The following is a 22,300-nucleotide window of genomic DNA, read 5'->3' as shown; positions in this document are numbered from 1 at the left end:
TTCAGCTCGAGGACGAGCTGTTTGAGAAGGCGGGGAGAGATGTTATGGTCGGTTTGACCTATACACGCAGGAAGCCCACTAGTGGCTAGTTGTGGGCTTAGCCCAAGTAAATTAGGGGCTTAGCCCAAGTAAATTAGGGTTTCGAGGAGGCCGTCCTCCTATATAAACACTTGTATCCCTTCGAGATTAATCAGACAATAATTCAGTATCATTACTGTCTCGTCTCCTGAAGGGAGACGGGAGACCCCTGCGCCCGCCGCACCAACCCTAGCCGCCGCCTCCTTCCTCCGCGGCGGCGCCCAGCCGCCGGCGCCGAGCTCTCCAACCTCTCCGCCCTCACTTCCACCCTTACAACCTCCGTCCTAGACCCGGTAGAACCCTAGCCCCTACCATTCTCCCCACCACAGATTCTCCCCATCGTTTTTCAAAATCTAGCTTCTCCAGAAGTAGGAGCTCAAAATAAGTTGCCCTTATCCCTCGTCCAATCGTTGGCATAAGATATGGGGGACAGAAAACTTGCAGACATGGCGTACACTCTAATATATGAATTTTCAAGAGGGCTACTATATCAATTTTCTTCACGAGGCTCGGAATGGTGTTTTGACTCATAGATCTACATGCATCTATTATTGAAAATCTATACCTAATAATAAAGGGAGAAGCGTTTCCGTGGTTTGGTCCGTATGTTTCCGTGGTCCGTGGCCGGTTGGTTTCGTCGGTCGCCCCGTCTCCTGCTGTGTATGTAAGAGCATCTCCACTCGTCCCCCCGACGAGGCCCCCGAGCGACGTTTTTTCCATCCGGACGGCGAAATTCGGCCCAGTCGCGCCCCCGGTTCCTCGTTTTCGTCCGGATTTGACCCTTCATCCATCCGGCGAGCCCACGCCATCCCCGGCCCCCCGGGGCGCGCTCGGGGACTCCGGACGAAGCTAAACCAACCGCCCACGCCCACGTGTCTCCTCTTTCGTCCGGATTCCCCGAGCCATCCTCTTTTTCCCCGAGAAACGCCGCTTGGGGAGCACACGACTGGGAAACTACTGCCCCCCACGCCAAATCTTCCTCCAATCCGGACGAAAAATTCGCCGGATTTGGGCGTGGGGAGCGCCAACGAGTGGGGATGCTCTAATTGTCACGCTAAATCGTATGCAAGTAGGACAGCACAGTCCAGGCATATGAGGAATCTACGAGTAAACAAGGAAAAACGGCGGACGCACGCACCCAGACTCCTCCCGGCCGGTATCGACAAGGAAACCAACACGCTCACGCCTCCTTCCCATATAGACTGGGCACGGCCGGTGCCCCCTTCAGGAACTACGGAAGTCTTTCGTGGGCGCCAGCCGGCTCGCGTCAATGCCTCAATGGCGTCCAAGTTGTGCCCCGAGGTTGGCGAGGATACGCTGTAGGAGCTGCAGTGCGGCGAGGTCGAAGACGATGGCCATGGCCTTGAGCACGAAGGTGACGTTCCCTTGAGCTGTGGATGTAGCTCGCCGGATTTAGCTCGCCACCTCGAAACCGAGCTTTCTGTCAGCAATGGATCTCCATGGTCGACGAATCATCCTCCAAAATCCCGTGATGCATAAATATAAGCACGGGCCCTCGCCGGAGTTGTCGTCTTGCTGGAGTGACCGCCTGCCGCACTTACGAGTCACTGCCTGAGCGACGCTCGCGGTTCACCTGCGTGGACTAGGAGCCTTGGCTGTGCCTCGCTCAGTTCGCAATCTTCCTGGTCCATGTCCTGTCCGCAAAGACCATGGCAAATGCATTTTTGTCCTTCTCAATTTACAGGATTTTGCGCTAGATTAAAGTTCCAGGAAGAAGCTGTTATGTTTCTCGCGTTGGGCAGACTGGCAGATTTGCAGCTTAGCAGCTCGACAAAAATTCAAGGGAAGAAGATTGTGAACACCTAAACAGGCCTCGTGTATTTTCAGATCCTTCAAAAAAATAAATAGTGGATCTGGCAACCGTGGCTGGTTGCGGCCAAGATCCGTCCTCGCTTGCCTCTGGCTGGTCGATCCGGCGCTGGATTCGCCATCTACCTCTCGGCGTTCTGCCACGCGAGGGCTGCGCCAGTAGCAGCGGCCGGAGAGATAAAAACCGCCGCGCAGGAGCAGCTAGAATATATGCTCACCAAAGATGATGATGGGCTGTTGCTGGCCTTCAATGTCGAGGCAAGTCTTTGTTCATTGATTGCATCGGAGATTTTGTTCTTGAATTCATGGATGCGGCCGCGTTCGCAACATCGCTCTTCCAGTAGAGAATATGAAAACAAATAAACATCTTGAAGGCAAAGTCACCAATGCTAGCTAGATGCCAGCTATTACCTTTATCCATAAAAAGATGTCACAAATTCGTCTAAATTTAGTTGTATCTAGGTACTTTTTAGCGTATAGTTATATCTAAATTAAGACAAATCTTTGACATACTTTAATAGACCGAGGGAGTGCTAGCTTTCAAATACGCAATGAATTTTTTTATTCTCCGACTCAAAGGTAGTCTTTCTGAACTTGGTTTTTCTAGCGTTTGAATCATTTACTATGACTGCTATATGAAAACTGCTAACAACAGGGACTATATGAAAATTGCAATTTTTTATTTTTCATTTTGAAGTTTAATATATTTTCTCTGCCGCGGCAACGCGCGGGCATTGTCCTAGTACATTTAAAATATCAAAGAAATCCAAAAAGATCCTGGTGTACATCTTTGGACATTCTGTGTTTGCACATAAAGTATTGCCGATTCTTTTTTGTGGTCTGTGTAAAAAAGGATAACTATCTTGAAGCTCCGGAAATTATCTTTTTACCATGAAAAATGTCATTTTTCGCAAAACTTTGTGTGCACATGTAGAATATTTTCATGTAACACTCTAATATATTCTAGCATTTTTGGACATTTCAAAATACCTGTTTTTTCACCGGTGAGTGCATCTACGCCCAGGAGGCAAAATGTATTTCCGTATGTTTTTGCACTTAGGAGCATACGGTCCTAGTTTTTGAAACGAGTTTTAAATGCATTTTAATATGTCAAAAATTCCAATAAAAAGTGTCGTGCATGTATCTCAACGTTCTATGGCTCTAAAAGTTGTTTCACGAAAAACAATACTTTTTGTGTCATGTGTGAAAAAGATAAAATTCGGTGCTAAAAAAGTTTTCACCGGCTATTTCTTTATTTTTCTCACACGGGACATTAAAATTTTTTTTTCCGTGAAACTTGGCGTGCGTACATATAAATATCAAGTTATGCACGCAAATTTTTTATCAGTATATTTTAAAATAGTTTTCTTGATGGCAGGAGCATATGCACGAGAAACAAAAGTGAATTTCCGTATTTTTCTCAGCTTTTGAGTTTTTGTTTTGTTTTGAGGAGGATCTCGGGTTTTTGTTGTTGTGTGGGCCTTAGCACACTCGGCCCCGCATTCTTTCATCGTTGTTGGGGTGAGGCAGGCCCAAGAAGTCAGACGGCAGCGCTTGTCCCCTCGCAACAAAGACGAGGCCCCAGATCGACGAAGCAAGCAACCACACCGCACCCAAAGTCCCAAACCATAGCCGACGCCTCCTCCTCCTCCTCCTCCGGGTTCTTGCGGCGTGCCCGTGCCTCCTAGGTGCCATCATGCCATTGCGCTCTCCCTCCAGCACGGGTCGGCAGGATATGGGGCCCCGTGATTCGCCACCGTCGGAGGTACCTGATTCCGCTCTCGTTCGATCTACCCACATACGATGTCTGCAACTGGCTGTCCGACTACCTAGTTCTGATGAGATCGATCGTCTATCACCGAATTAACCAATAGGACCCGATCAAACAGCTTTTATACTAACACAGTATATGTTTTGCCATGGGCCTTTATCCCCGAAAACAACAAATATAGGGGTTTCGATGCAATTACCCTGTTAAGACCTTTGTTAGCAGGGTTTCTGTAATTTGACCCAACAATGGTGAATTTTGCCACTTAAATATGCACAGTAAGTCCTCTCAAAAAATGAGCACAATAACCGCTGGATTGCAGAGGAGGCCTATCTTGGAGTGATATGTGCTAAATTTGTTACTTTTGCTTCTTTTCTTTTTTTAACTTAGTAACTTTTGTGTTTCTCCAAATATAACTTTGACCCTATTTTACACTCCCACCGATCCATAATAAGTGTCAAGAGTTTAGTTTAAATTTGAGCTAATTTATTATGGATCGGAGGGAGTAGCTTCTATATCAATGTTGTTATAACTTGTGCTATTGTTAAATCATTTCCAAAAACACGTATATTAGTATTAATTTCATATAGTCGATCTTGATAGCTTTAGGCATACAAGTGGTCAAAATTTTGAAATTTCTTAGCTAATTGCAAGCCATGCTCTCTCGTTTGCATCCACGAACATACATGAATAGCTGTTTTAGCTTATGCATTACCATCTCAACTTTATTTGTCTGATTAATCCTAGCTGGGTGGATCCGGCAATGGAGCAAGAGCTGATGTTGCTAGGAAGACGAAGGAGGTTGAACGTATGTTGTCAAAGTTAGAAGAAGCGGGAGTGGAGATAGATGACAAGATAGCTAGTATTATTGATGATGAGATAGCTAGAATTAGAGCTGAAGTTGAGAGGTAATTAATTGGAGGCGATACACCTTATTTGTTTTGTACTAAAATGAAACGATGTTAACATTCATGCATTATGCACATCCTTTTGACAGGGAGAAAAACATCGATGCGCTAAAAGACAACGGGTACCTGGTACTGTACACTATATCAACTGTTGCTATTGGTTTCTTGTTGGGAGCAGACTTTGTTGCAAAGTCCCTCCCTGCGCAACTGGCCAAGATTATCCTTTTTGGTGGAAAATAGCGTAGGGCTTGCAGGGTCCACTCTGCTTATATGGTATTTAAAACCAAGTAGGTAGTCTTGGTACCTAGCTATGGTATGCAAAACCTGTTTATGTTGTCTGATAATTGTCATGCTATACTGGGGCTATTGGCATATAATAATGTAACTAGTGTTAACACCATGTAGCTGCATGGAACAGGTGCTCTGTTAAGTGTTAAGTACTGCAGGTTAATGATTGTTTGGTAATTAAATCTGGCATGCGCGTTCATGGTATGATACTTAATCAAATGGTGGTTTAGTACCTGTGGCTTCATCCGCGTAAACTGCTTGCAGAAATCATACATTGCCACTGTTTTGTCATATATCATATATTAGAATCTCCAATATCCGGCTTTGGACATTTTCAGTATTTGTTACTCTTTTGTTTGTCAGCTGAACCTGCAAAGGGGCAATATGAATATTGTCAAAATGAAAGGTGAGAAAGAGAGGGTGTGCTTGACAGATTTTGTTAACATCTGAGTTTGAGCAGGTTTTATAGCTTCTATATCAATGTTTTTATAACTTGTGCTGTTGTTAAAATCATTTCCAATAAAAGTATATTTGTAAAATTTCATGTAGTCAATCTTGATAGCTTTAGGCATACAAATGGTCAAGCTTTTGAAATTTTTTTAGTCAAGCCATGCTCTCTCGTTTGCATCCACTAACATACATGAATAGCTGTTTTAGCTTATGCGTTAACATCAGAATTTTATTTGTCTAATTAATCCTAGTTGGGTGGATCCGGCAATGGAGCTAGAGCTGATGTTGCTAGGAAGACGACGGAGGTTGAACATATGTTTGCAAATTTAGAAGAAGGAGTGGAGATAGATGGCAAGATAGCTAGTATTCTTGATGATGAGATAGCTAGAATTAAAGCGGAAGCTGAGAGGTAATTAATTGGAGGCGGTACACACCTTATTTGATTTGTACTAAAATGAAATGATCTTAACATTCATGCATTATGCACATCCTTTTGACAGGGAGAAAAAGATCAATGAGCTAAAAATCAACGGGTGTGTGATACTGTACACTATATCAGTGATTGCTATTGGTTTCGTGCTTGGAGCGGACTTTGTTGAACAGTCCCTTCCTGCGCTCGTGGCCAAGGCTATCATTTTCGGTGACAGAATACCCTAGGGCTCGTGGGTCCACTCTGCTTATGATATGTAAAACCAAGTAGGGTAGTCTTGGTAAAGCATTGTTAGCTAGCTATGGTATACAAAACCTGTTTATGTTGTCTGATAATTGCCGTGCTATACTGTAGTTTTTGGCCTATAATTATGTAACTCTTACTGGTAACACCATGTGCTGTTCTAAACTGCATGGAACAGGTGCTCTGTTAAGTGCTGCAGGTTAATTAGTGTTTGGTAATTGAATCTGGTGTGCGTGTTCATGGTAAGATACTTAATCGAATGATCGTTTAGTACCTGTGGCTTCACCCGCGTAAACTGCTTGCATGATCATACATTGTCACTGTGTTGTCATACATCATAGTATATTGGAATCTCCAATTACCGGCTTTGGACATTTTCAGTATTTGTTACCTTTGGTTTGTCAGCTGAACCTGCAAAGGGGCAATACGGATATTGTCAGCATGAAACATCAGAAAGAGAGTGTGTGCTTGACAGGTTTTGTTGACATTGAATTTGAGCAGGTTTTTTTTATCGTTGGGTTTGACATTGAGTTTGAGCAGATCTTTAACTGGGCTTGACAGATTTTGTTGCATGGCGTTTTCATATTGAGGGAGATTGATATGTCTAAAAATAGGTGCTCAGGCACCAGAACAAGCGCGATCAACAACAGGCCATGCCCGAGCATGAAAGTGTGGGTCATGTGGCTGTCAGACTAAAACCTACAACAGGCCGTGCCCGAGCATGAAAGTGTGGCTGTCAGACTAAAACCTACGGAAAAGATGAAGCATATATTCGTAAAAAGATGACGAAGTAGAACCATCCAAACCAACTTCGCAGCCTCTCTTCCTCCCCCCCTCTCCTCTCCCCTCTAGTTGAGAGTCTACTGTGAGATACCGGGCTGCCCCCGAGCCCTCTCTGGTGGCGTGGCCGGCCGGAGATGGCGAAGGGGAGGTGCCGGAGTAGTTGGTAGGACTAGATTTAGGTTTTACGGCCGTTTGCCGGTAGATTGAAGTAGGGCACGAGATCGGTTGGGCCAGATCTTGTGCATCATCTTGTGCATCCTGAGCAGGTGGCTCTTCCTCGTCGAGCTCCAGCGGTCGGAGACGGTGAGCTCTCCCACCTCAGGGATCTCTGCTAATAAGGTCCAGCTTAGTTCCTGCTCCTCCAGGATTCAAGTTGCTCTGCTGCTCCGTCTTCCTCCTCTAGCCGACCATGGAGGTGAGGTGATGAGGGAGGCGGGATATTTTTATAATTTGCCACGCTTTAGTTAGGTTCTTTATAATTTGCCACACATTACTTGATCTTCTACTATTTGCCACACATTACATCAATTCCTTACTAATTTGCCCTTTTCCTCTCTTTACAGATTTATTCATTTTTTTAAACTCCAAAATACACTGCCAAATACAGTACCTTGGTACCAGTTGGCAAACGTATCAGATCTGATTGATCGATCAACCTTCGGCATGAGAGGAAAAAACAGAGTATCCCGAGAAACAGCTGGGCTGGAGCGCCGCCACCGCACGGATAAAGCACGCACAGCAACCTTCCTCCCGGCGGCGACCACGTACAACACGCCCACCATGACGGCGGAGGAGGTGCAGAGTTGCCGCTCGGGCAGAAGCCCTCCTCGACAAATTAAATCTTCCTGCCTTACACAGCTAATGTCTACAAGGCATCGCTCATATTGGTCTTCATGAGGGAGAGCATAATTGCAAGGCTCGTCGCCAAGTACAGAATATAGAGGAGTCAATTCAATTCATGTCTAGTATAGTTTTCATAGTGAAAACTAAATCTGCCACTGCTATCATATTTTAGCTCTCACCGATTAATCATGGCTTGACCCTGAGGAGTATCAGTATTGGAGATTCTATAATTTTTAGATGGGTGGAGATTAACAGGAGACTGCAGTTGCTAATCAGTTTGGGCAAGGTGGGTTGTGCAATCTGTTATATGTTGCAGCACGTTCTTACCTTCTCGAACTCATTAACCTTCTCCATGGTTACCACTCATGGCTCCGCTACTCATGGTCCGGCCACTGCTGCCCCCGGCGATCCCGCCTAGATCCTCTGTGTATATCGTCTCCAGTATTTTTTGTCCCTTGCTGCAGGGGAACGAGTGGGGATTGATCCATAGACTCGGCCTGGTTTGGTCCAGCCAGGTATCATTTGCCACAGGGTAATGTATTTAGCAGTGTATTTTGAAGTTTAAAAAATGAATAAATCTGTAAAAAGAGGAAAAGGGCAAATTAGCAAGGAATTAATGTAATGTGTGGCAAATAGTAGAAGATCAAGTAATGTGTGACAAATTATAAAGAACCTAACTAAAGCGTGGCAAATTATAAAATCTCCCGACGAATTTGGGCACGAACGGCGGCCTTACGGGTGACCTTGCCGGAAAAAAAAGAGGAACCGAGCCGATTGGGTGCTGGGCCGACAATAGGGAGCAGGCCCAGGGTGAGGCCCATGTACTAGTTGCTTCCAAACCCCCAGAGGCCCAAGAGGCAGGACTGCCAGTCCAAGCCATGGGCCAACCCTACTCGTAGTCCTTCACCAGGAGGACGAGAGAAGCACAAAGAAGGCAACCGCACAAAACCCTACTCCCTGCCTCCCTCCCGCGTTTATTCGTGCTCACACTCGCCGGTTCCATGGCGCTGTCTCCCTCCAGCATTCGTCGGCAGGATGTGCCCCCCCGTGATTCGCCACAGGGGGACTCTCCGCCTCCCACCTCTCAGGTACCTAGTTCCGCTCTCGTTTGATCGATCCTCCTATGAGGCTACGATGCCTGCAACTCGCTGTCGGACTGCCTTGTTCTGACGAGATCCATCGTTCATCACCAAATTAACCAGTAGAACCCATCAAACGGTTTTTACGCCAACAAATTATATGTTGCACCTTATCCTTTACTGAGACAATACTTGTCAGTGGAGTAACGAAGATGTAGGATTCCCCGGAAAAAAAAGACGTAGGTTTGATTCAATTTCCTAGTTCAGACTTCAGACTTGAGACCCTTGTTAGGAGAGGTTTCTGTAATTTGACCCAGTAATGGTGGATATAGCCACTGAAATGTGCACAATAAGTGCCGGAATGCAGAGGAGGCCTATCTTAGATAGATTCATGTGGTGATAATTAGTTTTTACTGAATCAAGTTTTAGTGGGTGTGCCCATGGCCCTGGTGCTGGCCCAGCTCGCACATTGAGTACACAGCAGATATGTTGAACAGGTAATTCCATGATATATGGGCGTTTGATTTACTTGGAGGGAAGACGAGTATTCCATCCTTCTGCTTTTTCTTTCCTTAGTGACTTTTTTGTGGTTGCCAACTTTGAGCACTATTGTATAGCTTCTCTATCAATGTATATGTTCTGAATTGTACTGTCGTTAAAGCATTATAAAAACCACTATAGTAATATAAATTTCATATAGTCTGCCTTGATAGCTTTAGACATACCGATACCGGTGGTCAAACTTTGCAAAGTTTGATATATGGAATCTAAAAGGACTATTGTTAGCCAATTGCAGCCACGCATGCTGTCTCGTTAGCAGGTACAATTATGCACAGAATGCTCTGATGACAGAGGCGTTGGCTTGCCGTGATGGGATTGAGCTTGCAAAATCCCTTGCGGTCCGGCAAGTTATTATCGAGACAGACTGTCATGGGAATCCTCCATCAAGTTCAAACGCATGCCTCACAGTTGGCTGGGTGTAGCTTACGCTTTACTAGACGAGAAACAAACTATGGGTTGTGTGCAAAGCAAGCTAGCTGTGAAAATATTAATAGCTTCTTTTAATATAGTTAGCCTTGTATAGTTTCTTTTTTCTTTTCATTGAACTTCTTTTGTAGCTCTGCTACCTCCTTGTATGCTCCCGTCTTCTCGACGGCTTCTTCTAATATACAATGACGCATGCTAGGCATGTGTTCGAGAAAAAAAATTAATAGCTCGTGGGTAGGCACGACACCTCCTTTCCTTGTAAGTTGTGTTCAACATGATTGTAACTTGCTTGGAAAAATATAAATGAAGCCGTGTGCTTTTCTAAAAAAAAAACTCTTTTTTTCTTTCTTAGAGGTCTAGAATGCAAAAGTTGAGGACTTGTCTGTAATTTGCTCACTCTTTCGGGTCCTCTTTGTAACTTGTGCACCGCTTTAATACAGCTTCCAGGCCCTTTGGGCCTTTATCTATTAAAAAAAGAAGCATGCATGAATAGCTTTTTTAACTCATGTATCAGTCTCTCAGTTGTAATCTCTGATTAATCTTACCAGGGTGGATCCAGCAATGGAGCAAAAGCTGATGTTGCTAGGAAGACGAATGACATTGATCATTTCTTCGCAAAATTAGAAAAGGAAGGATTGGAGATAGATGGCAATATAGGTAGTATTATTGATAATGGGATGGCTAGAATTAAAGCTGAAGCCGCAAGGTAATTAATTGAGGCACTAAAACTTATTTGATTTTTTAATCAAATGAAATGATCCTAACATTTATGCATTATGCACATCCTTTTGATAGAGAGAACATCGCTGAACCAAAAAGCAAGGTGTTGGTCTTACTGCTCACTATTGCATCTGGTACTCTTGGTTTCTTCCTGGGTGTGGAATGGCAAGAAAATAACATCCGTAAGAACATCTCCAAGGAACTTGCCAAGAAGAGACGTGCTTAGTTAAATACCTAAGGCTTGCAGGTGAACCAACTAAGTAAAATAGGAGAACATTGTTGGCCAATTATGGTATGCAAAACCTAAGTTTTCTGTTTCATGTTATACTGTTTTTTTTGGCATAATATAATGTAACTCTTATTTGGTACCACCATGTCGCTGTTCTAAGCTGAGTAATTGCAGAAGGGTGTGTGCAGTGATTATCTATTGACCGTTCTGATAATTTATGAAATAATCACTGATATGACAATCAGGTGGTGGTTTAGGATTTTTGGCTTCACTTGTATCGATTGTTACAGAAATCATACACTGTCACTGTTTTGTCATATATTGGAATCGTTAATTACTGGCTTTGTCCCATGGGCTCTTCTACAGTTGGTCTTCATTTTCAGCATTTATTGCTCTTTTTTGTAAATGTTCATTGGTTTGTCAGCTCAGCCTGCGAAGGAGCAATTCGGGTGTTCATCTTTGAACCTGTTGCTCAGCCTAGATGAGGTTCAGTGGTGATCTAAGGGAACCAATTCCTGATGCCAGCATGCATGTTCCATATTACTGCTCTATTTCATAGTGCGACCGCATGTGGAATGCACACAATCTACTAGCCATATCAGGTTAGGGATCGAGAGTTCGAGACAAGGCAGGATACGGATAGTTGTGCACCACATAGGCTACTTGACTCAACTATCTGAGTGATCCACTCCTTGCAGGAGCTTCCTGCTATTGCAACGCAATGAATGCTTCCCACGCTAGCAGTCTAGGAACAAGATGCATTTTGCACACGCCATGGGCTTGCAACCATAATAGGAACTTGGAGCTACTAATATTCCTTCCACGCACTTATTTCTCCTGTCAATTACAAAAATATATTCATTTGTCCTCTAGGTGTCTTTGACGCAGAAAAACCTGCTTAGACGTTTTCTCTGCCTAGAAGCTTTTGCTGCAATCATGTGATTACAGGAGTACTTTGTCTCTGTACAAAGGAAACAACTAGGAATGATTTGTTTGGGAAAAGAATAAAAGCTTCTAGGGTTGCGCAATATCACAATTTGATTATATAGTTCGTTGGGTTGTGTCAGGCAAACATTGCTTCGTCTAGTGGGGGGTGGGGCACACAGTTAGGGAGGACGATGGCAGTATGCAAGATATGAATTTGGGTCACTTATTAATTGCAAACATCGTGCTCAATCCTCTAAAAAAAATCGTCCTCAATTTATCAAATTGATTGCTTAGATGATGTAGGCGAGTGCTGCCCCCTGGATCGCTGATATATAGTTTACCGTGCATTGTACATCAGCAATTGTAAACAACATTCAAGTGTTAGCATCTTAATTTAGAACTACTAAATATGATAGGTAAGCCGAAGGGAACAGGTGCTGTAGTTATAGAAAGGCATCAGAGCAGCAGTAGTTGAGGATATAGGTGAGACAATTATACATGTTATTACTTATATTACAGCATACCGTGACTGTCCATGTTGGTGTACTACCAAGGGAGCAGCATATTATCATCGATTCCCGCCACGGCTACATCCTTCTCATGAATTGGGATGAGTCGTTGCTCACCTTGTCCAACCCCCTGATGCGATTGAGCAAAACTTTCTGAAATACTTTACATTCTAGGCGTAAAATTTGTTCTAGACATTTTCATAGTTAAATTTTGAGAGTTAGTTGAGTTGATTGTTAGATAGATATAATATTAAAAAAATATTGTCCTTGATTTATTCTGCCTGTGTTTGAGTATCTTTACTGGAGACTTTTGGGTGACTGACATATAAACAAAGGTTAAAAATTAGAACCCAGTTTCTATTCCATGTTTAGACTCGAGGGAGCTACTCAGCTACATATGAGATTGAGGGTGCGTTGAAGAACAGGGGAATCATCTACTTTTTTATGTCAGCTTTAGTCTTCAGATAAACCAATCGATTGCAGTTATGATGTATTCTTTTATTCTTCTATTTAGAATCCGAAGAAGAAGAATAAAATCCATTAGAATAATTTATTTTTCATTCTTAAATTAAGTAATAAAAATAAAGAAATAATTAAAGAATACAATCCTTGTCGAATTAGCAAAGATTTAGCTTCGAAATCCTTTCATTTAATTAGCCAGCCCAGCTTTTTTCTATGCTCTGATTTCTGAGGCCTGGTTTAGCTTGGATACCCCTTTATTTAAATTGAATTTCTTTTTTCCAAAATATAATTTACCAAATTTTTCATGACTCTGAGGTTCAACCCAATTCATCTTTTATTTCTTTTTCCTTCCGATACTAAGTAAAAGGATTGAAAAGGGTCAAATTTGGGGCAAATCGATGACTGGAAATATCAATGATATATTCAGTTAGGACTATCATGAGCAAAGTTCATGTGCAGGCACAAATGTAATAATTGAAGCAATTTGGATATAAAAAACATAGGTACCAAAGAGGCAAAGAGAGAATAGATTAACCATAACTTGCAAAATCCCTAGCGTCAGAAGCACATCAGCGATCTCCTCCTCGGCAGATCCAACACCAGCAAGCTCTGTTCTGTTCGTGGATAATAAACACGACATGAAAAAAATAGATAAGAAAAAAAGTGAAAGGATGTAAACCATGAGGAGATACGGAGGGAGTACATTCCAAATACGATTCGGGTAGGCCTTCCGCTATGAGCTCCACGCCCGCGTCGTAGTCACCCTGCTCGCCATGGGAGGGCAGACCCATCACATAGCTCCTCTTCAGAAGTGGCATGGGTGAGGTGAGTCCACCCGGAGCGCTGGTTTCTTGGGTGGGCATCGCCGGAAGGAAGAAGCTGTTAAGGGAGGGATGGTGGAGGCGATGTCTTCCTCTCTTCCGCTGCCGCTGGGCATCCTCCCCGGTGGCATCGTTGTCGTCCCTTCCGGCGCAGGTGATTCTCCGCCCTGCTGGCCGGCGTGGCCTGCCTCCAAGACAGCGGACTCCCCTTCCACCGGCCACATTGATTGGGAATTGGGATAGACCCACAACCAGCAACCCCACTCGCGGCAACGCAGGCCCACAAGCCCATGCATGCACCGGCAAAAGGCTGAGGAGCCAGCGATTGTAAGAGCATCTCCACTCGTCCCCCCGAACAGGCCCCCGGCGAGCGTTTTTTCCATCCGGACGGCGAAATTCGGCCCAGTCGCGCCCCCGGTTCCTCGTTTTCGTCCGGATTTGGGCCTAAATTCATCCGGCGATCCCACGCCCCCGGCCCCCGGGAGCGCTCGAGGACTCCGGACGAAAGCAGCGCGCGAACGGCGAGGAAACTTCCCGCGCGTCTCGGTGGCCCCAACTTGTCGGCGAGAGAAGCCGATCGTCGTCCTCATCGCATCGTCTTCCGCGCGCTGTAAAGCACTGCCGCCGGTCTGCATTCGCCGGCCACGCGGCGAGTTAATGTCGTCGTCTTCCGCGCGCTGTAAAGCTTTGCGCCGGCATGCATTCGCCGGCCACGCGGCGAGTAATGTCTTCGTCTTCCGCGCACGCATCGTCTTCCGCGCGCACTAAAGGCTGCCGCCGGTCAGCTCGCCGCGATCCACGCGGCATTTAATCCCCGCGCCAGCCACGCCTATATACGCCGGTCCGCTCGCCGCGAGGCGTACCCCGTGCTCCACTCTCCCTCCATTCTCCCTCTACTCTCAAGATGGCGTTCTACGACGACGACGGCGCAGCCAACAACGGCTTCGCCCGCCGGTCTCTCCACGCGTGGGAGGGGCACCTCCTCCACCAGGCGGGGTACCCCTGCCCGCCGGACACGAGGCCTCCCGGAGGCGGCTGGCGGCTAAGTGCTGGCGGCGTTCCAATCCCGCCGCCGCCGCGGGGCCATGCCCTCGACGTCGCCATCGAGGAGGCGAGGATGACGATGACCGACGAGGAGCGCGCCGACCCGCGCCACCACCCCGACAACTACACGCGGTGGAACTCCTACTTCCTCCAGCGGTGGGAGCGGAGGCGGCGGCCTACGACGGCCGCCGCCTCCGCTGCGCGCAACAACGCCGCGGGCCGCCGACGGTGGTGGGGCGCGCGGGCCGGACACTCGAGGCCGTCATCGAGCACATCGAGGGCGGCAACTCCCCGGTGCTCACGATGCCCCCTCTATCGGCATCGAGGGCATCGGCGAGCCGCCGTCGGGGAAGCGTGCGGCGGCCACGGCGCATGGCTGCCGGCTCGTCGTCTTCGAATCGGCGTCAAGGTCATCCTTGGCGCCGGTGAAGAGGAGGAGGCGACGTCGCCTTCGGCGCCGGTGCGCGTCAAGAAGGAGCGGCGTCTCCGCCCGGCGACCGAAGGCGCGACGGCGGCGCCCTCGTCATCCGAGAAACGACCTTCCGCGCCGCGGAGCGGCCGGAAGAAGACGAAGAAAGAGGCCGCCGCAAGCCGGCTCGCCGAGGAGGAGGCGAAGCGCGCGGAGGAGGCCGCGATGGCGGAGGCGATCGCCGGGTCGCTTGCCGACATGGAGGAGGAGAAGCGCGCGGACGACGCCGCACCGGATCGGGCCAGCGCGGCCCAGCGGCGCCGAGAGGCGGAGCGACGGCGGCGGCTGCGGACACGGCCGCCGCACGCCAACTCGCCGCCCGCGCCGCTCCAACCGCCAACGACGATGTCGCGCGGTGCCGCCGTCTGCGACACCTCCATCCGGCGTCGCTGTCCCCGTCGTCGACCTCGAGTCCTCCGACGACGGCGGGTACAAGCCATCCCCGGGGTGGGGAGACGCCGGCCAGGGCGGCAGCCGACGGGCCGCGCCGAAGGTGCCGAAGGTCGAGGACGACGGCTCCGACGACGGCGGCGACGACTACACGGTGTTCTACCGCCGTATGGGCATGTAGAGCGCCGTGTTTTAAAATTAGCGTTTGAATTCCCCTAGCCGAATTCGAAATATAGTCGAATTCGGCCTCTATGTATGAACTCCGCCCGTTTTAGTCTAAATATCATTAAATTTAGTCTATATTCACCCGAATTTTAGCCGAAGTTTGTCAAGTTTCCGTTTTTAAAATTCGCATCGTCGACTTCGCCTGGGCACGCGGCTGGGAAACTAGCGCTCCCCACGCCAAAACTTCATCCAATCCGGACGAAAATTTCGCCGGATTTGGGCGTGGGGAGCGCCAACGAGTGGGGATGCTCTAACACCCGTAATCTATTTAGATAATTACACGCCCATAAATATTTAAATATTCTACTAAAACTCACAATCACCGATGTTTTCTGAGCTTGCTTTGGAACACATTTTGGGGTCTTGAACCACCAGGATTTGGAAGTGGCAGGCTGAGCGAAGCTCGCAGTGTCTGACATTGGAATTAGCGATGAGGGACCATACATGCTTAGCGTACGGACACAAAAAGGCAATGTGAGCTGCAGTTTCAGGAGCTTGATCACACAGGCAGCTGGTAACAGAGCAAGGCCACCCTCTTCGGAGCAATCTATCCATTGTCCAATTTCTATTTTGCAGAAGCCATATAGAATTTTAAATTGCCTTCAAAAAAAAAATCTTAGTCTTCCAAGCTGATTCAAGCTGCGGCTTCGCCGCTTCGGCATACGTCTAAGGAATTGACAGGCATAGGTAGAGGAAGCAGAGTACTGTCCATCAGCGGTTAAGGTCCAATGTATAGAATCTGAATCTTCAGATAGGTTGATGTTCTCGATCATCTCCCAAAGAGTGAGAAACTGATGCAATTCATTGTCTGAGCTCAAACGTTGTAACCGTCTCATCCAGACTCCATTGTTAATGGCCTAGGCCACTGTCAGCAACTTGTGCCGAGCTAGTTTTGCAAGATCAGGGACAATGTCAGCCGGTGCCAAGCCTTGTAGCCATCTGTTTCCAAAAACGTCATTTTCTTCCATCACCCAGTGAAATATTGGTATTCTTCCATCACCCAGTGAAATATTGGTACAGACTGCAAAAAGCTGCATACCTTTAGAGTCACAAAGAGCTTTGGGTGTAACTTGGGACTCGTGATATGTTTAGAAACTTCTGATGAGATTAATCCCGACTCCGGAGCTTGTGATGGCATGACGTAGTCCAACTGTTCTGTTGTTGACATTACAATAGGCCCGCCGAAGACGAAAACGGGTGGCTCCTGCTCTCGCCCTCGCGGGCGACGACAGGGGCGGAAACCCTAGCGCCGCCACTCGCGCCCCCCACCTCCTCCCCTCCCCTCCTCGCCGCCACCGGGGCGCGCTGGCGGGCAAAGCCCGGTCAGCTGCGGCGGGGCCCCTTTCTCTCCTCGCTCGAGCGGTGGCGGCGCGGGCAGCCGACCTCGAGCGGCGGCGGCGCGCTAGCGTGGGGCGCGGCGGCGCGGTGGCAGCCACCGGCGGCTGAGCTGCAGGTGCTGTGTGCCGGCGTGGAGGGCCACGAGGTGCTGCTGCTGGGCGCTCGCGATGGAGGCGTCCGGCTGCTTTCCGGGGTCTGGCTCTGCCCATATCTGCTGGGGTGGTTGCCGTCTCCTGCATTGGTGGCAGGGCGGCGCCCCCCAGGCTCCGGCGTTCGTCCGTCTCAGCGGCAGTGGGCGTGAGTTGGCTTCCTCACTGGCCGGCATGGTGTTGGGCAGTGGAGAGACTGCTTGCGGGGTGCCGGACACTTGTGGTCGGACTCGTGGCGGCGCAGTGAAGCTTCTGCTTCCTGGCGAGCAAGGTGGCCTCCGGGCGGCGCTTTGGCGGCTCTTGGCGGCGGGCGTCGGTGGAGGGAGCGGCTGCAGGGTGGTGCTCCGATTCGGGCCAGAGCTAGGCCTACCACGGGCCAGGGGGGCCCGTGGTGGGCGGCGTCTCGGCCTTCTGGTTCGGCTTCTCTGAGGTGGTGGTCGTCGTTGCCTGCCTCGGTGGCAGGGTGGCACCAACCCTAGGCCCCGCTGGCCGGCATGGGGGCGGCGTGTGCCTGCTTGTGGTGTGTCGGCTTCTGGTCGGTGGCGTGGCTGCGCCGGTTGTCGCCTCTTTCTCAGCCATCAGCCTGCAGCAGTTCGCTGCTAGGCTGACAAGTGCCATGGTTTCGCAGTGGCGGCCATGGTGGTGACGCGCTTCCCAGACTGGGGAGGGCGTCGTGGTTGGGTGTGGAGCCCCTCTGTCTTGCCATCAGTTACAGAGGACGCTGCTTCCGTCTGTGCTGGTGTGCCCCATGGTGATGCAGATGGCGGCCATGGGTGCGGTCTCCTCTCTGTTACGAGGCGAGCCGTGGCAGTGGTGGTGGTGGCGTCTTCTTGCCGGTTGTTGGGCTCCGGTGTCGGGTTCTTGGTGGGGTTCTTTGGTGCGCGATGGGTGATCCATGCAAGAGTAATCTATGGGTGTCTCTGCCTTTGATGCCCTTCGACTCCAGCCGGTGGCACATAGGCATCGTGGCGTCGTCTCGGCCGCGCGCGACCTTTCGGCCACACCCTCGACGCAGGTGGTGTCGGTGCATAGTGTGGTCTCGGAGGCGCGCTGCCCTTCGATTACGTCGATGGTGCAGTGCCGGTGCTGGGTCTCGGTGGACCAAGGTCGTTCGACTACTCCGGCGAGTCCTCTAGTTGGGCTGTCCCTCCTTCATGTCCTTGGGGCTCTTCCTCGTGATTGATGTGCCTGGGTCGCGATGAGAATTCTCATCGGCCAACCGTCCCTAGTTTGAGGGGTGGCCACTTTGTTGTTCTCTTCTTAGTCTTGTGTGTTGGTGGTGTGCGTTTTTTTGTTTTCTTCTTCTTCCTCGTAATCTTCGTGTACTCTAGTTCATTTGAACCCATCTTGTAGAGGCTGAAAACCTTCATAGGCAACTTGACTAAATATATGTTCAGGCTGGCTCACACCCGCCGTAGTTACAGTAAAAAAAAAAACTGTTCTGTTGTTGTACCTGATACTGGTTCAGTGGCAGCAGTCATTGCATTGTCATTTGTGGAAGGAATTGTTTTTAAAACTTTTGATTGGTTGCTAGTGATGCCCTCCTCCAAAGCGAGCAGCTCACCTCCCTACTGTTATATTGCCGTGCATAGAGTTGGAGTGGTGGACTGGTAATGGTCATGTCCACTACAGGAAAAAAAAGAGCAATCCGAACATGAACCCAGGAAATGTTCAGGATTTGATGCCTTGTTGCTGCTCGAGCCTTCGAGGGTTTAAAGGGGAGGGGAAGGCACCACAGCTATGGGTGATTGGGAGAGGAGAGATAGGCGGTGCCATGAGAAAATGGGGGATTCGTGAAGAGAGGGTCTAACCGACGTCTATGCTTCCCGACATTTTTTAATACTCACCGTAGAGTTCATTGTGTGAGACGTCACCAAACTCCAACAACACTAATATGTCATTTCGTATAGTAGAAATTTTCCAGTTAATTACTTCAAAGGTCAAATTCAAGCTTATCATCCAATCAGCGATAACCGACTTTTCTTGCGGGTAAAGACTAAAGAGAGCCTACTTCTTCAGCCATTCCTTGATAGGCAGTGTAACACAGTAGTACTATATCAAATGCAACAAGTGTTGTTTTACCTTTCGCAGAAAAATTAAGTGTGACTTTAATAAGATACTTGCTTCCAGATTTATGTGTCCATAGGCACATACCTAATTTGGTTAATCATTTATTTGTAAACATAACTGGTTTACGTACTTAATGGCATGTACAGGCCAACGTAAACTAGCGTACCTATTTTATTTTTCCAACCTTGTCAGCGGTACAAAAAATAAAGCAAGCAGGACATGTATAAGTTGGTTAATAAAGCATGCCAAAAATTTACCTTCCAAGCAGACATATACTACATAAAAGGATGCACTCTCACTCTACTACCTAAGTTTAGTGGGCTAATATAATTTTTGTCCAATAATAATTGATGTTTATCCTAGAATAATTTAGAATTTCGACGCATATAGAAAATTAATATTCTCACCAGTCCGTATTCTGCAAGGAACAAGGATGTTTCAGCAAGATCACATAACACAAAAGACATTCCTAATACAGTAAATCCTCAACACCTAAAATCAACACAGTTATTAGTGACCAAATAACAAACAAGTTTAGCCTTCTTACACCAATATGAGAAGTGCTAATTGGATGTAAACCACTAGTCAACAAATAGTGCAAAAGGTAACGACATGGGATTGCCAGGTAAATAGGTAAGGAATAGATCTTCAACACCACTGAATTCAACTGGAGTAATAGTCCTGAGTAGCACTAAGACATTATAATTTTAATGGGAACAAGAAGCAAATGTCCTTGCAGTTCTTGTACAAATTCACCTTGCTCGTCATAGTTACATCTGATGTCCAATAATGCATTTCATGGAGCAACTTCAAGCGCAAACCTCCCATAGTTACCTACTAAAGAGCGAGGCCATGGTAAGACAAAGGGATAAATTTGGTTGTCAAATGTCCTCTGGAACAGCATTTCCAGCTCCATTGTTTCCAAGCAAAGGGACAGGAACCAACAAGGATTTTGTGGCTCATGGTACATATCCGACGTTGCCAAGTACACAAAGCCATTCCTGATTGCAGCAACATTTAGTTGGAGGTCACCTGGTAGTGGTAGGTCCTCGATTATCCGGGCAAGCTGTGTTTCCAGAGGAACTACCCTGTCTTGCACCCATTTCTCAACACCATCATCATCAGCTTTGCGCAACAAGACACCAATGCTGAGTCCAACTGCATAAACAATGCAAGGTGCACCATCCATGGTTTCACCCACGTCAAAGCTGACATCTTGATCTACCGCCGTCAAGCATTGTGGGAACTCATCAACCGAGAACTCCATAGTAGTAGTGTTCAATGTAATCACAATCTTCAGATCCACGCAAACCCAGAAGATGAACAGCCCATTAGCCTGCATGCCCTCCTCAAGCCACTCCGAGTCGGTCTGCGGCGTCGGGGAGACCTCCACCCATGGGCCAATGTGCCACCCCCTTGTATCGGAGGGGGAGAAGACCAAAGCCCTCACCCTGGACTCATCATAGACAAGGCACACCACGCGGAAGGACATGGGGTCCTCGTCAGAGTAGATCAGGTGGATACTACGGAGGCCGTAAATTCCACGGTAATCCTCAAAGATATCCCCATCCGGCATGTCGAAGACCCCACGGCTCCACCTTGAATATGGGTTGAACAAGCCAAGCAACGCATTGTCCCAATCATTGAGGAGGAGTAAGCCATCGCGGCAGTCCACGATATTCCAGCAGGGTGTTTGGCCGCGGCGATCCGGGATGGAGGTGATGAAGAAGTCGCCGCAGCGGACGGCGGCGGCCAGGTCCTTGTCGGGGCGACGGGTCGGCACGAAGTCGGGGAGGGCAGGGACGTTAGGACGGTGGACGGACCTGGGGCGCGTGAAGAAGAGGCCGAGGGGAGGCGACGGGTGGAGGGCGCGGAATCGGCGGCGGAAGGACGGCGAGGAGGCCACGGCGCGGCGCCACGCCCGGCAGGTGAAGGCGGCGCGGATGAGCGCCGTGAGGGAGGGGAGGAGGAGCAAGATCTCCCGCAGGATGTCGTCGCCGAGGGAGTCGATGGTGGTGCAGTTTGGTTCCGTCGTGCGCTTTGCCGGCGGCGGCTGGGTGGGATCACAGGCGAGGTCCATTGCGGGGAGCGGCGGTGGATTCCTCTCCTCGGCTGCCAAACCCTACCTTTTCGTGCAGGGAGGCGATGTGTGGAGAGCCCAAGTCGTATGCACTCTGCAAAGCTTACTTACTTTGCGCAGTTTTGGGCCCATCCAAGCCTCCTCATTCTTGGCCCATTCACACTCGCCACCTCATCTTGAAGCCTCAAGTATTTGAGTTTATAATTTCTCAAAAAAAAAATTGAGTTTATCGTGAAGCATAACTATGACAAGGTATGGTGTTAAGGATTCCCAACCAGATAATAAAAAATTTCACAAGCCCCATATCTTTAGTTTCGTTACTACGTACGTCCTAAGATTCCATTCATGAAGCCTCATCTTATTGTGCAAAGTATACTATACCTCGTTCAAGTTTGTGCATGTGTCTGTTTGCTACGGATAGCGCCCACTTTCGTATAGGTCCGAAATGGAGTAGCCGCGCTGGGTCATTTGAAATAACCGTTGCCTTTCTAGTACTTGGATGAAAAAAATATTAGTATCCATAAAAAGCTGAGAAGTCTATATCAGTTCTTCAGACATGAGATGAAATGAGGAAAATGAAGACGATGACGAGAACGAAAAGAAGGAGGAAGGCTCAGGCAAATTACACATTCTAGGAGGACGAAGGAGAAGAACGCCAATGCGAGGAGTTACAAGAATGCAGGGTATATAGTTGTCATAGAGGAGAAGAAAAGTTGAGACGTTCCCTCGGGGTGTACAAAACTTCACAAATAGCCACTAAAGGTGGTTACATTTTAAAAATGATGTGGCTTTTAAAAAATACCTAGATGTCATCAAGAAGAGGGTGAATATGGGTTCTAGACATCATTGTCAATTTATCTAAAATGAATTAAAGTAATTAGATTATATTAAAGAACAAACCCTAGATATGATAGAGGATAGGTGCACCAACAACCTATTTCTATATAAGACCAAATAATATAAATCAACGAAGTCTACACAAGATATGTCAATTAGACACTAAAACACACTTGGCGTGAAATGTCCCTTATGTCCACAAAGCTAGGGCCGCCAAAGAAAAATGCGTGATAGAAAGTATTTTTGCAATGCTTTGGCAAGCTCGTTATTTGACTATCTATTGTTTAAACATTTTTGCGACACTTAGGGCTTGCGCCACAATATATAGATCAACTTGTGGCGC

General features: G+C 47.9%; 2 protein-coding genes and 1 long non-coding RNA gene across 4 annotated transcripts in view; 2 read left to right on the top strand and 1 right to left on the bottom strand.

Annotated features, from left to right (window-relative positions):
- The window catches only part of LOC127342852 (uncharacterized), a 71,334-nt gene extending 57,693 nt beyond the window's left edge, over window positions 1-13,641 (bottom strand). Inside the window, exons 1-5 of one of the 2 annotated variants that reach the window (XR_011755629.1) lie at window positions 13,238-13,641; window positions 13,076-13,148; window positions 7,949-8,199; window positions 6,270-6,406; window positions 5,106-5,241 (exon numbers count right to left, since the gene is read on the bottom strand). This is a non-coding gene — a long non-coding RNA (uncharacterized lncRNA). Of the gene's footprint in view, window positions 1-4,833; window positions 5,242-6,269; window positions 6,407-7,948; window positions 8,200-13,075; window positions 13,149-13,237 lie in introns of those variants that run through there. The other variant, XR_011755628.1, reaches the window with a different exon arrangement.
- Window positions 3,374-6,141, top strand: LOC127342849 (uncharacterized). Its single transcript, XM_051368869.2, has 5 exons — window positions 3,374-3,673; window positions 4,424-4,584; window positions 4,674-4,713; window positions 5,574-5,731; window positions 5,823-6,141. Exons 1-5 carry the CDS (start codon window positions 3,605-3,607, stop codon window positions 5,977-5,979), a joined length of 585 nt encoding a protein of 194 aa, XP_051224829.1. The 5' UTR covers window positions 3,374-3,604; the 3' UTR covers window positions 5,980-6,141.
- On the top strand, window positions 8,208-10,971 carry LOC127342850 (uncharacterized). The gene is made up of 3 exons (XM_051368870.2): window positions 8,208-8,709; window positions 10,236-10,393; window positions 10,483-10,971. The coding sequence occupies exons 1-3, from the start codon at window positions 8,623-8,625 to the stop codon at window positions 10,631-10,633; spliced, it is 396 nt and encodes a 131-aa protein (XP_051224830.1). The 5' UTR covers window positions 8,208-8,622; the 3' UTR covers window positions 10,634-10,971.
- Window positions 13,642-22,300: the final 8,659 nt, after the last annotated feature.

Source organism: Lolium perenne, chromosome 3 (assembly GCF_019359855.2).
Source record: "Lolium perenne isolate Kyuss_39 chromosome 3, Kyuss_2.0, whole genome shotgun sequence".
Taxonomy (NCBI): domain Eukaryota; kingdom Viridiplantae; phylum Streptophyta; class Magnoliopsida; order Poales; family Poaceae; genus Lolium; species Lolium perenne.
Note: the sequence above shows the minus strand (reverse complement) of the source record. Positions and strands in the feature narration are given on the sequence as shown.